Raw genomic sequence first — 15,198 nt, 5'->3', positions numbered from 1 at the left:
AGATAAACCTTCTACCAGATCATTAATGAATATGTTGAAGAGAACAGGTCCCAATACCGACCCCTGCGGTACCCCACTGGTCACAGCGACCCAGTTAGAGACTATACCATTTATAACCACCCTCTGCTTTCTATCACTAAGCCAGTTACTAACCCATTTACACACAATTTCCCCCAGACCAAGCATTCTCATTTTGTGTACCAACCTCTTGTGCGGCACGGTATCAAACGCTTTGGAAAAATCGAGATATACCACGTCCAATGACTCACCGTGGTCCAGCCTATAGCTTACCTCTTCATAAAAACTGATTAGATTGGTTTGACTGGAGGGATTTCTCATAAACCCATGCTGATATGGAGTTAAACAGTTATTCTCATTGAGATAATCCAGAATAACATCCCTCAGAAACCCTTCAAATATTTTACCAACAATAGAGGTTAGACTTACTGGCCTATAATTTCCAGGTTCACTTTTAGAGCCCTTTTTGAATATTGGCACCACATTTGCTATGCGCCAATCCTGCGGAACAGACCCTGTCGCTATAGAGTCCCAAAAAATAAGAAATAATGGTTTATCTATTACATTACTTAGTTCTCTTAGTACTCGTGGGTGTATGCCATCCGGACCCGGAGATTTATCTATTTTAATCTTATTTAGCCGGTTTCGCACCTCTTCTTGGGTTAGATTGTAGCCGAACTAGCCCGATTATTAAGGGCAAACTCGGCCAATGGCAAGAAAGCCACCCAATCATCCTGATCAGCAGACACAAAGCATCTCAAATAAGTCTCCAAAGTCTGATTAGTTCGCTCGGTCTGACCATTTGTCTGATGATGAAACGCAGAAGAAAAAGGCAAATCAATGCCCAGCCTAGCACAAAAGGCCCGCCAAAATCTAGAAACAAACTGGAAACCTCTGTCGGACACAATATTCTCCGGAATACCATGCAAATGGACCACATGCTGAAAAAACAACAGAACCAAATCCGAAGAGGAAGGCAATTTAGGCAAAGGCACCAAATGAACCATCTTAGAGAACCGGTCACAAACAACCCAGATAACCGACATCCTCTGGGAAACCTGAAGATCGGAAATAAAATCCATAGAAATATGCGTCCAGGGCCTCTCAGGGACCGGCAATGGCAAAAGCAACCCACTAGCACGGGAACAACAAGGCTTGGCCCGCGCACAAGTCCCACAGGACTGCACAAAAGAACACACATCACGTGACAAAGAAGGCCACCAAAAGGACCTACCAACCAAGTCTCTGGTACCAAAAATGCCAGGATGACCAGCCAACACGGAACAGTGAACCTCAGAAATCACTCTACTAGTCCATCTGTCAGGAACAAACAATTTCCCCACAGGACAGCGGTCAGGTTTGTCAGCCTGAAATTCCTGAAGAACCCGTCGTAAATCAGGGGAAATGGCAGAAAGGACCACCCCTTCTTTCAGAATACCGACCGGTTCTAAGACCTCAGGAGAATCAGGCGAAAAACTCCTAGAGAGGGCATCAGCCTTAATGTTCTTAGAACCCGGAAGGTACGAGACCACGGAATCAAAACGGGAAAAAAACAAGGACCATCGAGCCTGTCTAGAATTCAGCCATTTGGCAGACTCGAGGTAAATCAAATTCTTATGATCGGTCAAGACCACAATACGGTGCTTAGCTCCCTCAAGCCAATGTCGCCACTCCTCAAACGCCCACTTCATAGCCAACAACTCCCGATTGCCGACATCATAATTGCGTTCAGCAGGCGAAAACTTATGGGAAAAGAAGGCACACGGTTTCATTAAGGAACCAACAGGATCCCTCTGAGACAAAACGGCCCCTGCCCCAATCTCAGAAGCGTCAACCTCAACCTGAAACGGAAGAGAAACATCCGGTTGGCGCAAAACCGGAGAAGTAAAACGACGTTTAAGCTCCTGAAAGGCAGAGACAGCCGCAGAGGACCAATTCGCCACATCAGCGCCTTTCTTCGTCAAATCGGTCAAGGGTTTAACCACGCTGGAAAAATTAGCAATGAAACGGCGATAAAAATTTGCAAAACCCCAAAATTTCTGAAGGCTCTTCACGGATGTGGGCTGAATCCAATCATGAATGGCCTGAACCTTAACCGGATCCATCTCTATAGACGAGGGAGAAAAAATAAAGCCCAAAAAAGAAACCTTCTGCACTCAAAAGAGACACTTAGACCCTTTCACAAACAGGGCATTGTCACGAAGGATCTGAAATACCATCCTGACCTGTTCCACATGAGACTACCAATCATCGGAAAAAAACCAAAATATCGTCCAAATATACAATCAAGAACTTATCAATATAAGTCCGGAAAATATCATGCATGAAGGACTGAAAAACAGATGGAGCATTAGCGAGCCCGAATGGCATCACAAGGTATTCAAAATGGCCTTCAGGCGTGTTAAACGCAGTTTTCCATTCATCACCCTGCTTAATACGAACAAGATTATATGCCCCCTGAAGGTCAATCTTCGTAAACCAACTAGCTCCCTTAATCCTAGCAAACAAATCGGTAAGCAAAGGTAAAGGGTATTGAAACTTGACCGTGATTTTATTCAAGAGGCGTTAATCTATACAGGGTCTCAAGGAACCATCTTTTTTAGCAAAAAAAAAAAAAGAACCCCGCTCCCAACGGTGAAGAAGATGGCCGAATATGCCCTTTCTCCAAAGACTCCTTAATATACAGTGGGGCAAAAAAGTATTTAGTCTGTCAGCAATAGTGCAAGTTCCACCACTTAAAAAGATGAGAGGCGTCTGTAATTTACATCATAGGTAGACCTCAACTATGGGAGACAAACTGAAAAAAAAAATCCAGAAAATCACATTGTCTGTTTTTTTAACATTTTATTTGCATATTATGGTGGAAAATAAGTATTTGGTCAGAAACAAAATTTTATCTCAATACTTTGTAATATATCCTTTGTTGGCAATGACAGAGGTCAAACGTTTTCTGTAAGTCTTCACAAGGTTGCCACACACTGTTGTTGGTATGTTGGCCCATTCCTCCATGCAGATCTCCTCTAGAGCAGTGATGTTTTGGGCTTTTCGCTTGGCAACATGGACTTTCAACTCCCTCCAAAGGTTTTCTATAGGGTTGAGATCTGGAGACTGGCTAGGCCACTCCAGGACCTTGAAATGCTTCTTACGAAGCCACTCCTTCGTTGCCCTGGCGGTGTGCTTTGGATCATTGTCATGTTGAAAGACCCAGCCACGTTTCATCTTCAATGCCCTTGCTGATGGAAGGAGGTTTGCACTCAAAATCTCACGATACATGGCCCCATTCATTCTTTCATGTACCCGGATCAGTCGTCCTGGCCCCTTTGCAGAGAAACAGCCCCAAAGCATGATGTTTCCACCACGATGCTTTACAGTAGGTATGGTGTTTGATGGATGCAACTCAGTATTCTTTTTCCTCCAAACACGACAAGTTGTGTTTCTACCAAACAGTTCCAGTTTGGTTTCATCAGACCATAGGACATTCTCCCAAAACTCCTCTGGATCATCCAAATGCTCTCTATCAAACTTCAGACGGGCCCGGACATGTACTGGCTTAAGCAGTGGGACACGTCTGGCACTGCAGGATCTGAGTCCATGGTGGCGTAGTGTGTTACTTATGGTAGGCCTTGTTACATTGGTCCCAGCTCTCTGCAGTTCATTCACTAGGTCCCCCCGCGTGGTTCTGGGATTTTTGCTCACCGTTCTTGTGATCATTCTGAACCCACGGGGTGGGATTTTGCGTGGAGCCCCAGATCGAGGGAGATTATCAGTGGTCTTGTATGTCTTCCATTTTCTAATTATTGCTCCCACTGTTGATTTCTTCACTCCAAGCTGGTTGGCTATTGCGGATTCAGTCTTCCCAGCCTGGTGCAGCGCTACAAATTTGTTTCTGGTGTCCTTTGACAGCTCTTTGGTCTTCACCATAGTGGAGTTTGGAGTCAGACTGTTTGAGGGTGTGCACAGGTGTCTTTTTATACTGATAATAAGTTTAAACAGGTGCCATTACTACAGGTAATGAGTGGAGGAAAGAGGAGACTCTTAAAGAAGAAGTTACAGGTCTGTGAGAGCCAGAAATCTTGATTGTTTGTTTCTGACCAAATACTTATTTTCCACCATAATATGCAAAAAAATGTTAAAAAAACAGACAATGTGATTTTCTGGATTTTTTTTTCTCAGTTTGTCTCCCATAGTTGAGGTCTAACTATGATGTAAATTACAGACGCCTCTCATCTTTTTAAGTGGTGGAACTTGCACTATTGCTGACTGACTAAATACTTTTTTGCCCCACTGTAGCTCCGCATGGCGGTATGTTCAGGCACAGACAGGTTGAAAAGTCGACCCTTAGGAAACTTACAGCCTGGAATCAAGTCAATAGCACAATCGCAGTCCCTGTGCGGTGGAAGGAAACTGGACTTGGGCTCATCGAATACATCCTGAAAATCAGACAAAAACTCTGGAATTTCAGAAGAGGAAGAAGAGGAGATTGACATCAAAGGAACATCATAATGAACCCCCTGACAACCCCAACTAGTCACAGACATGGACTTCCAATCCAACACAGGATTATGTACCTGCAACCAAGGAAAACCCAGCACGATAGCATCATGCAAATTATGCAACACCAGAAATCGACAATCTTCCTGATGGGCTGGCGCCATGCACATGGTCACCTGTGTCCAAAACTGGGGCTTATTTTTAGCCAAGGGTGTAGCATCAATGCCCCTTAAAGGAATAAGGTTCTGCAAAGGCTGCAAGGGAAAATCACAACGCCTGGCAAACTCAAAATCCATTAAATTCAAGGCGGTGCCTGAATCCACAAACGCCATGACAGAAAATGATGACAATGAGCAGATCAAGGACACAGATAACAGAAATGTAGGTTGTACAGTACTAATGGTAAATGAACTAGCGATCCTCTTTGTTCGCTTAGGAAAGACTGAAATGACATGATAAGCGTCGCCACAATAATAACACAACCTATTCTGATGTCTGAATCCTTATCGTTCCGTTTTAGACAGAATCCTATCACACTGCATTGGCTCAGGAGTCTGCTCTGAGAACAACGGCACAGCGCGCACAGTTCTGCGCTCCTGCAAGCGCCGGTCAATCTGAATGGCCAGAGACATAGAATCACTCAGACCGGAAGGCGTGGGAAACCCCACCATAACATCTTTAACGGATTCAGAAAGACCCTTTCTGAAAATTGCCGCCAAAGCATCATTATTCCATTTAGTCAACACAGACCATTTTCTGAATTTCTGACAATACAATTCTGCCGCCTCTTGACCCTGAGACAGGGCCAACAAGGTCTTCTCAGCTTGATCCACATAATTAGGTTCATCATATAATAATCCTAAAGCCTGAAAAAAGGAGTCTACATTAAGCAAAGCCAGATTCCAGGGAAAACGCCCAATCCTGCGGGTCGCCATGCAGCAGGGAGATGACGATTTTAACCTGCTGAATGGAATCACCAGAGGATCGAATTCTCAGAGCAAAAAATAGTTTACAGTTGCTTTTAAAACTCAAAAATTTGGACCTGTCTCCAAAAAACAAATCAGGAGTAGGAATCTTCAGCTCTAAAACAGGAGTTTGAACAATATAATCAGAAATACCCTGTACCCTAGCAGTAAGCTGGTCTACACGAGAAACTAATTCCTGAACATCCATGCTAGCACAAGGCTCCTCAGCCTCCCAGAGATAAAGAGAGAAGAGCAGATAAAGCAGACTGAAGAAAAAAAAAATGGCTCAACACCTTTCTTCCCTTCTTCTGAGATGCATTTAACTCATTATTGGCCAGTTGTACTGTTATGATCCGGTGACCTTGGAGCAGCATGAAGACTTTCACTGGAGTAGGTGGTAACTATACTGACCGCAAATCCTGATCTTAACACCGTAACTAGAAGTAGCTGTGGGGTGTACCTAACAAGCCCTAGACACCTCGTCACAGCCGGAGGACTAAATACCCCTAAAGATGGAAATAGGAATACTATCTTGCCTCAGAGCAGAACCCCAAAGGATAGGCAGCCCCCCACAAATATTGGCTGTGAGTAGGAGAGGAAAGACACACACAGTCAGAAAACAGGATTTAGCACAAGAGGCCGCTCTAGCTAAAATAGGAAAGGATAGGACAGAGTTCTGTGTGGTCAGTATTAAAACCCTTCCAAAAATATCCACAGCAAATTATACAAAAATTCCTCCATCTAACTAAAGACGTGGAACGTATATCTGCAACTCAAGAGACTACCAAACTCAGAGCAGGAATACAATCAAAAAACAAGCACACAGCTTGTGTGCCATAGAAAAAGAAACAGACACTTATCTTTGCTGAATTGGCAGCTAAGCAGGAGAAGCCAGACATAGATCAAATCCTTCACAAGAAACATTGACAACTGGCAAGGACCAATGAGTCCTGCAAACCTAAATACTCCAGTCAGAACTGCAATCAGTAGATACACCTGTCCAGGACTGCAGCCCAGAGACAACTGCATTACCACCTACAACCACCGGAGGGAGCCCAAAAGTAGAATTCACAACAGGGGCCGTACAGCCCAGATTATGGGATCGCTGGGGTTCAGACTGCATGGACCCCACCGATCAGCAAGATATCCCTCATCATATATATGAGGGGATAGACATGGGTAATTTTCATGTGTTTAGAAAAAAGTCTCTTGACATTAAGCTGATGACAAAGTATTACATGGGTCTTAATTAAATTACTTAGCTGTACATGTAAAGCAAGGATATGCCAGGCCAGGTCTTCGAGAGGGTGAGAGAGACATATCGAGAGGGTGAGAGAGACATATCGAGAGGGTGAGAGAGACATATCGAGAGGGTGAGAGAGACATATCGAGAGGGTGAGAGAGACATATCGAGAGGGTGAGAGAGACATATCGAGAGGGTGAGAGAGACATATCGAGAGGGTGAGAGAGACATATCGAGAGGGTGAGAGAGACATATCGAGAGGGTGAGAGAGACATATCGAGAGGGTGAGAGAGACATATCGAGAGGGTGAGAGAGACATATCGAGAGGGTGAGGAGAGACATATCGAGAGGGTGAGAGAGACATATCGAGAGGGTGAGAGAGACATATCGAGAGGGTGAGAGAGACATATCGAGAGGGTGAGAGAGACATATCGAGAGGGTGAGAGAGACATATCGAGAGGGTGAGAGAGACATATCGAGAGGGTGAGAGAGACATATCGAGAGGGTGAGAGATACATATCGATAGGGTGAGAGAGACATATCGAGAGGGTGAGAGAGACATATCGAGAGGGTGAGAGATACATATCGAGAGGGTGAGAGATACATATCGAGAGGGTGAGAGATATTGAGAGTGTGAGAGAGATACCGAAAAGGGTGAGAGATATTGGGAGGGAGAGTGAAAAGACCCCGAGAGGGAGAGAAGAAGACCGGCCAAGAGAACGAGAGAGTGACGTTGAGACTATAGACACTCTGGATAATTAGGGACAGCCTCCCAAAATTAATTTAGTAAGAGAGAAGTTACACAACCTAGTACTATCTGAACACAGAAAATCCCTTTCATATACAAGTAGAAACAAGTTCTCTTTACATAAGTTTTAGTATTAGAATTCTCCCTTTAATGCTTTGGCATTTCCAACATTCTAACACAAAACTCACCAGAGGATTGGGATCCGCTTGTGAAAAGATGTATCTCAAAAACACCCCCATGTGGGCCGGTCGAGACTTTAGTTTGTCCAGGTCTTGGAATAATCCATCAGACTGCAGGAAAAAAGTTATGAAAATGAGGAATAACGAAGGAATTGCATTACAAAGTGTAAAGAAAAAATGCTCCAGAATTGTTATTTATGAGGGATTCCAGTATTTTATTTTAATTTTTTTTAAAACACAAGAGCAAAAAACGGGTGAGAAACGAAAACACAGGAAGGAAAAGCAGAAACACAGGGGGTGAATATATTTCCATTAACAGCATACAGTAGACCTGGGCAAAATGCGGCCCGCGGGACACATCCGGCCCTCTAGCCTCCCCAGTCCAGCTAGACCGACAGAGGGCTAGAAAACAGAGGCCCACAGGCCGCAAAATGCCCTCCCACGCCCGCCCACTCGCTGTCTATCTGTGCGAGACTTTGTTGGTGTAAGAGGCTTCCGTCCACAGCTGACAAGATAACAATTTCATTGCATCAGCTGTGTAATGTGGAGATTCAGCGCACCGGAGACACCGAGAGGGGAACAGAAGTAGAGCGCCGGGAGAACAGGACCTAGGTGAGCATGTGGGGTTCTTTTTTTTTCATGTGTTTGAGGCCTCGTCCTGGATATGAGGAGGCTATTGGTCCTCATGCAGTACATCGGGTGGCTATGGGGTCTCATGCTGGATATGGGGAGGCTGTGTGAGGCTCATTCTGTACATGGGGAGGCTGTCTGGGGCTCATGCAGTGTATATATGGAGGCTGTGTGGGGCTCATGCTGTATATAGGGAGGCTGTGTGGCGCTCAAGCTGTATATAGGGAGGCTGTATGGGGCTCATGCAGTGTATATATGGAGGCTGTGTGGGGCTCATGCTGTATATAGGGAGGCTGTGTGGGGCTCATGCAGTATATAGGGAGGCTATGTGGGGCTTATGCAATGTTTATAGAGAGGCTGTGTGGGGCTCATGCAATGTATATAGGGAGGCTGTGTGGGGCTCATGCAATGTATATAGGGGAAGTTGTGTGGGGCTCATGCAATGTATATAGGGGAAGCTGTGTGGGGCTCATGCTGTATACAGGGAGGCTGTGTGGGGCTCATGCTGTATACAGTGAGGCTGTGTGGGGCTCATGCTGTATACAGGGAGGCTGTGTGGGGCTCATGCTGTATACAGGGAGGCTGTGTGGGGCTCATGCTGTATACAGGGAGGCTGTGTGGGGCTCATGCTGTATACAGGGAGGCTGTGTGGGGCTCATGCTGTATACAGGGAGGCTGTGTGGGGCTCATGCTGTATACAGGGAGGCTGTGTGGGGCTCATGCTGTATACAGGGAGGCTGTGTGGGGCTCATGCTGTATACAGGGAGGCTGTGTGGGGCTCATGCTGTATACAGGGAGGCTGTGTGGGGCTCATGCTGTATACAGAGAGGTTGTGTGGGCTCATGCTGTATATAGGGAGGTTGTGTGGGCTCATGCTGCATATGGTGAGGCTGTGTGGGGCTCATGCAGTGTATATAGGGAGGCTGTGTGGAGCTCATGCAATGTATATAGGTAGGCTGTGTGGGGCTCATGTTGCGTATGGAGAGGCTGTGTGGGGCTCATGACGCATATGGAGGAGGCTGTGTGGGCCTCATGCTGTATATGGGGAGGCTGTGTGGTGCTCATGCTGTATATGGGAAGGCTTTGTGGGGCTCATGCGGTATATAAGGAGGCTGTGTGGAGCTCATGCATTGTATATAGGGAGGCTGTGTGGGGCTCATGCTGTATATATAGGGAGGCTGAGGGGGTCTCATGATCTATATCAGGAGGCTGTGTGGGGCTCATGCAATATATAGGGAGGCTGTGTAGGGATCATGCTGTATATAGAGAGGCTGTGTAGGGAACATGCTGTATATAGGGAGGCTGTGTAGGGCACATGCTGTATATAGCGATTCTGTGAGGGTCTCATGCTGTATATAGTGAGGCTGTGTGGGGGGCTTACAATATATAAGGGACTGGGGGGCTCATACGATATATGGAAGGGGCTGTATTGGATTCAAACAATATATAGGGGGATGTAAGCATACTTAATTCTGCTCAATTAACTGATACAACTAATATACCGTATATACTCGAGTATAAGCCGAGATTTTCAGCCCAAATTTTTGGGCTGAAAGTGCCCCTCTCGGCTTATACTCGAGTCACGGTAGAAGTGGGGTCGGCGGGTGAGGGGGAGACGGCGCTGAGGCATACTTACCTAGTCCCAGCGGTCCTGGCGCTCCCCCTGCCGTCCCACGGTCTTCTGCGCTGCAGCTTCTTCCCCTCTTCAGCGGTCACGTGGGACCGCTCATTAGAGAAATGAATAGGCGGCTCCACCTCCCATAGGGGTGGAGCCGCCTATTCATTTCTCTAATCAGCGGTGCTGGTGACCGCTGATAGAGGAAGAGGCTGCAGCACAGAAGACCGTGGGACAGGCGGGGAGCGCCAGGATCGCTGGGACTAGGTAAGTATGTCATATTCACCTGTCCACGTTCCAGCCGCCAGGTGCCGCTCCATCTTCCCGGCGTCGCTCCGCTCTGACTGTGCAGGTCAGAGGGCGCGATGACGCATATAGTGTGCGCGCCGCCCTCTGCCTGATCAGTCAGAGCGGAGAGACGCTGGGACCGGACGCCGGGAGCTGCAAGCAAGAGAGGTGAGTATGGCTTTTTTTTTTTTTATTGCAGCAGCAGCAGCGGCACAGATTTATGTGGAGCATCTATAGGGAAATATGAATGGTGCAGAGCACTGTATGGGGCACAGATATGGGGCAATATGAACGGTGCAGAGTATATATGGGGCACAGCTATGGGGAAATATGAACGGTGCAGAGCACTATATGGCACAGCTATGGGGCAGTATGAACGGTGCAGAGCACTATATGGTACAGCTATGGGGCAGTATGAACGGTGCAGAGCACTATATGGCACAGATATGGGGAAATAATGAACGGTGCAGAGCACTATATGGCACAGATATGGGGAACTAATGAACGGTGCAGAGCACTATATGGCACAGCTATGGAGAAATAATGATCTATTTTTATTTTTGAAATTCACCGGTAAATGCTGCATTTCCACCCTAGGCTTATACTCGAGTCAATAAGTTTTCCCAGTTTTTTTGTGGCAAAATTAGGGGGGTCGGCTTATACTCGGGTCGGCTTATACTCGAGTATATACGGTAGTTATAAATAATATAAATCGATCCGAGTATAAGCCAAGGCGCCTAATTTGCTTCAAAAAACTGGGAAAACGTATTGACTCAAGTATAAGCCGGGTATGCATAGTCCCCTAATCCCCATCCTTATCTGCGTGGCTCCTAATCCCCATCCTTGTATACGTGGCTCCTAATTCCCATCCTTGTCTGCATGGCTCCTTATTCCCACCCTTGTCTGCATGGCTCCTAATTCCCATCCTTGTCTGCATGGCTCCTTATTCCCATTCTACTTACCTTCCCTCTGCGCCCTTGCAGCATCTCGTTCCGATGCCAGCAGATCCTGCGGCCGTGCGATCAAGTGTCCCCGCTCATTAAGGTAAATGAAAATTCACCTCTCTCCAGCCTATGGGAGTGGAGAGAGGTGAATATTCATTACCTTAATGAGCAGGCACCCGTGAGAGCCTGGCAGCTGCTGGAAGCCGGCGGCTGAGGCTGTAACTGTGCGCACGCTATAAGAGAAATGAATATTTATTGCCAGTGCAGTGAATATTAGTTTCTCTTTAGAAGCGGGCACAGGCTTTAGGCGCCACTGGCTCCTGCCTCCTGTGACCCGCTGATCCCCCTCCCCCGCCGTAACTGGGACAATGACTCGAGTATAAGGCGAGGTGGGCATTTTCAGCATTAAAATTTGCTGAAAAACTCAGCTTATACACGAGTATATAAAGTAGTATATTGATATTAATATTGAGATGAATTAATTTCAGCCTATTGGTGCGGCCCTCCACAACAGTCACAGTCTCTCATGTGGCCCCTCGGGAAAATTAATTGCCCACCCATAGTATACAGGACAACATGGAGTATAAGGTCTGCGTGTTACCTCACAGATTTCATAGTCATGGTCATACTCCTCTTCTGGGCCTATGATTGTGGATCGAGCACTGTCCACCTGTAACATCCATATACAAATATCAAATAAACATTTCTGACCATACATGATTGGATGGAAGGATAGATAAGACCCCTGTACCTGTTCCTGAATCAATGCCGAGTCGGAGCCCTGTCGACGGTGCTGGAAGATTTTTGTAGAGATGACCGGTGAGGTATAAGAGCTGTCTAATCCAAAGTCAGACAAGATGGAGTTCCTGTTCACAGAATACTGGCAAAAAAAAAAAAGAATTTTACTTAAATGGAAGACCTAAAGAGCCAACAAGGAGGCAAAGCTTCATAGGTTGCCTGAAACAAAGCATATGCCCAACCTATCTGCCCAAGGGTATAACACAAGATTATCTTGACCCATTTGTGGGAATTATTAATGCATAGATCGCTTACTATCCTGTAGTAATATGCAATAACCAGCATAAAAATGTCAATCATTCATCTATAAGATGGTCAAAAAAATCCAAGGCTGCTCCTTGGGGGCGTGTCTGACTACATTTTCAACCAATTACACAGCTGAAAGACTAATTATATTTATTTCATCCATTTTAAGGCTATTAATGTCCCATAAGGAATAATCAGAAGTTACAGATGGTCAAATTCTGGACTAGCGGACCTTCACAGCATTCTACTGAGTTCTCGTTTAGCTCCTCTGAACTGTGGTCTTCCTTACCTCACTAATTGATGGAATCCTTTCAGTGCCTGAATCTAGGCCGCTGTCACAGTCTTGAGAATCCATAGACAGGCGGCCTATAAAACAGATACGTCCATATTAGTTGGAGCTTGTGGATACAAAAGGATTTTTCTTTACTGTATATTATGTAAAGGTGATTAACCCCTTCAGTAAAGTACAGTTTTTACCATTTGTTTTTTTTTGGGTGGGTTTCTGCTGCTCATTGCTACTGAGATAGGTGCTAGCGGGTATAATACAGCGCCTGAGCCCTGCCCAGGGTTACAATAAGGAGGCAGAGTGTCATTTCTGGATTATTTTATGTTTAAACACTATACAAAAATTACCTTTTAGCTGCAGTACCACATTTCACCACAATGAGTGCAATTACGTCCTCCATAAAAACCCAATGCAACAGTGCGCCACAATTCTCTGTGCATTAGGGCAAACAATTAGACTTCCCTGGAAATTATCTTCATAGAAACATACCTTCTACTACTTTATAGCCTACGGAGCTGCAGTCGCTGTATGAACGCAGAATATCCTGGAGAAAAATTGAGAACCATCTAAACAGAAATGTCAAGATACACGTGTACATACAGGAGAATTACATGCAGGGAACAATCTTGAAGCACATAAAAGAAGTTTGAGGATTTGTTTCCTATTTCATAACTTCTCTTTAGGTCAATCACTTGGCAAATCTACTGAACAGCTGATTAAATGTGCTCAAGATGTAACACAGCTCTATACATCCTGCAGTGGCCATAAGCTTTCCCCTATAATAGAATGGAAGGGAATTTGCATTATGGTCTATGACCACTACCGGCTGTACAGGTGCTTCTCACAAAATTAGAATATCATCAAAAAGTTAATTTCAGTTCTTCAATTCATTAAGTGAAACTCCTATACTATATAGAGTCATTACAAACAGAGTGATCCATTTCAGTTGTTTATTTCTGTTAATGTTGATGATTATGGCTTACAGCTAATTAAAATCAAAAAGTCATTATCTCAGTAAATTATAATTATTAACAAAAATCACCTGCAAAGGCTTCCTCAGTGTTTAAAAAGGCCCCTTACTCTGTTTCAGTAGGCTCCACAATCCTGGGGAAGACTGCTGACTTGACAGATGTCCAGAAGGCAGTCACTGGCACACTCCGCAAGGAGGGTAAGCCACAAAAAGTCATTGCTGAAGACGCTGGCTGTTCAAGGAGTGCTGTATCCAAGAGTATTAATGGAAAGTTGAGTGGAAGGAAAAAGCGTGGAAGAAAAAGGTGCACGAACAATCGGAATAACGGCAGTCTTGAAAGGATTGTTAAGAAAAAGTCATTCAAAAATGTGGGGGAGATTCACAAGGAGTGGACTGCTGCTGGAGTCATTGCTTCAAGAGCCACCACACACAGATGTATCCAGGACATGGGCTACAAGTGTCGCATTCCTTGTGTAAGCCACTCATGACTAGTGTTGAGCGATACCGTCCGATATTTGAAAGTATTGGTATCGGATGGTATCGTCCGATATCTGAAAAATAATGGATATCGCCGATACTGATATCCGATACCAATACAAGTCAATGGGACACAAATATCGGAAGGTAGCCTCTATGGCAGGGGTCCCCAACTCCAGTCCTCAAGGCCCACCAACAGGTCATGTTTTCAGGATTTCCTTTGCATTGCACAGGTGATGCAATTATTACCTGGGCAAGACTAAGGAAATCCTGAAAACATGACATGTTGGTGGGCCTTGAGGACTGGAGTTGGGGACCCCTGCTCTATGGTTCCCAGGGTCTGAAGGAGAGGAAACTCTCCTTCAGGCCCTGGGATCCATATTCATGTGTAAAATAAAGAATAAAAATAAAAAAATATTGATATACTTACCCTCGGACGTGCCCTGGTTGTCACCGCTGCAACCGCCATGGTTCCCTTTCTAAGAATGAGCGCATTAAGGACCTTCGATGACGTCGTGGCTTGTGATTGGTCGCTGAGCGGTCACGTGACCGCTCACGCGACCAATCACAAGCCGCGACGTCATCGAAGGTCCTTAACGCGCTCATTCTTAGGAACGGAAGCATGGCGGTTGCAGCGGTGACAACCAGGGCGCGTCCGAGGGTAAGTATATCAATATTTTTTTTTTATTATTCTTTATTTTACACATGAATCTTAATCCCGATACCGATTCCGATATCACAAAAATATTGGAACTCGGTATCGGAATTCCAATACCGCAAATATCGGCCGATACTTGCGGTATCGGAATGCTCAACACTACTCATGACCAATAGACAACGCCAGAAGCGTCTTACCTGGGCCAAGGGGAAAAAGAACTGGACTACACATGTTGCTCTGTGGTCCAAGATGTTGTTTTCAGAGGAAAGTTAATTTTGCGTTTCATTTGGAAACCAAGGTCCCAGAGTCTGGAGGAAGAGTGGAGAGGCCACAATCCAAGCTGCTTGAGGTCTAGTGTGAAGTTTCCACAATCAGTGATGGTTTGTGGAGCCATGTCGTCTGCTGGTGTAAAGGTACCGTCACACATAACGATATCGTTAACGATATCGTTGCTTTTTGTGACGTAGCAACGATATCGTTAAGGAAATTGTTATGTGTGACAGCGACCAACGATCAGGCCCCTGCTGGGAGATCGTTGGTCGCTGAGGAAAGTCCAGAACTTTATTTCGTCGCTGGACTCCCTGCAGACATCGCTGAATCGGCGTGTGTGACGCCGATCCAACGATGTCTTCACTGGTAACC

The 15,198-nt window shown here is 45.5% G+C and overlaps 1 protein-coding gene across 5 annotated transcripts in view; it reads right to left on the bottom strand.

Annotated features, from left to right (window-relative positions):
• ARHGEF11 (Rho guanine nucleotide exchange factor 11) overlaps positions 1-15,198 on the bottom strand; it is a 184,052-nt gene that overhangs the window by 56,660 nt on the left and 112,194 nt on the right. For all 5 annotated transcript variants that reach the window (XM_069728322.1, XM_069728333.1, XM_069728341.1 and 2 more), the window contains 5 exons: positions 12,941-12,995; positions 12,455-12,531; positions 11,873-12,001; positions 11,723-11,791; positions 7,654-7,755 (listed from right to left, as the gene is read on the bottom strand). In XM_069728322.1, coding sequence (XP_069584423.1) covers positions 7,654-7,755; positions 11,723-11,791; positions 11,873-12,001; positions 12,455-12,531; positions 12,941-12,995 — 432 coding nt within the window. The remainder of the gene's footprint in view (positions 1-7,653; positions 7,756-11,722; positions 11,792-11,872; positions 12,002-12,454; positions 12,532-12,940; positions 12,996-15,198) is intronic.

Source organism: Ranitomeya imitator, chromosome 1 (assembly GCF_032444005.1).
Source record: "Ranitomeya imitator isolate aRanImi1 chromosome 1, aRanImi1.pri, whole genome shotgun sequence".
Classification (NCBI taxonomy): Eukaryota; Metazoa; Chordata; class Amphibia; order Anura; family Dendrobatidae; genus Ranitomeya; species Ranitomeya imitator.
Note: the sequence above shows the minus strand (reverse complement) of the source record. Positions and strands in the feature narration are given on the sequence as shown.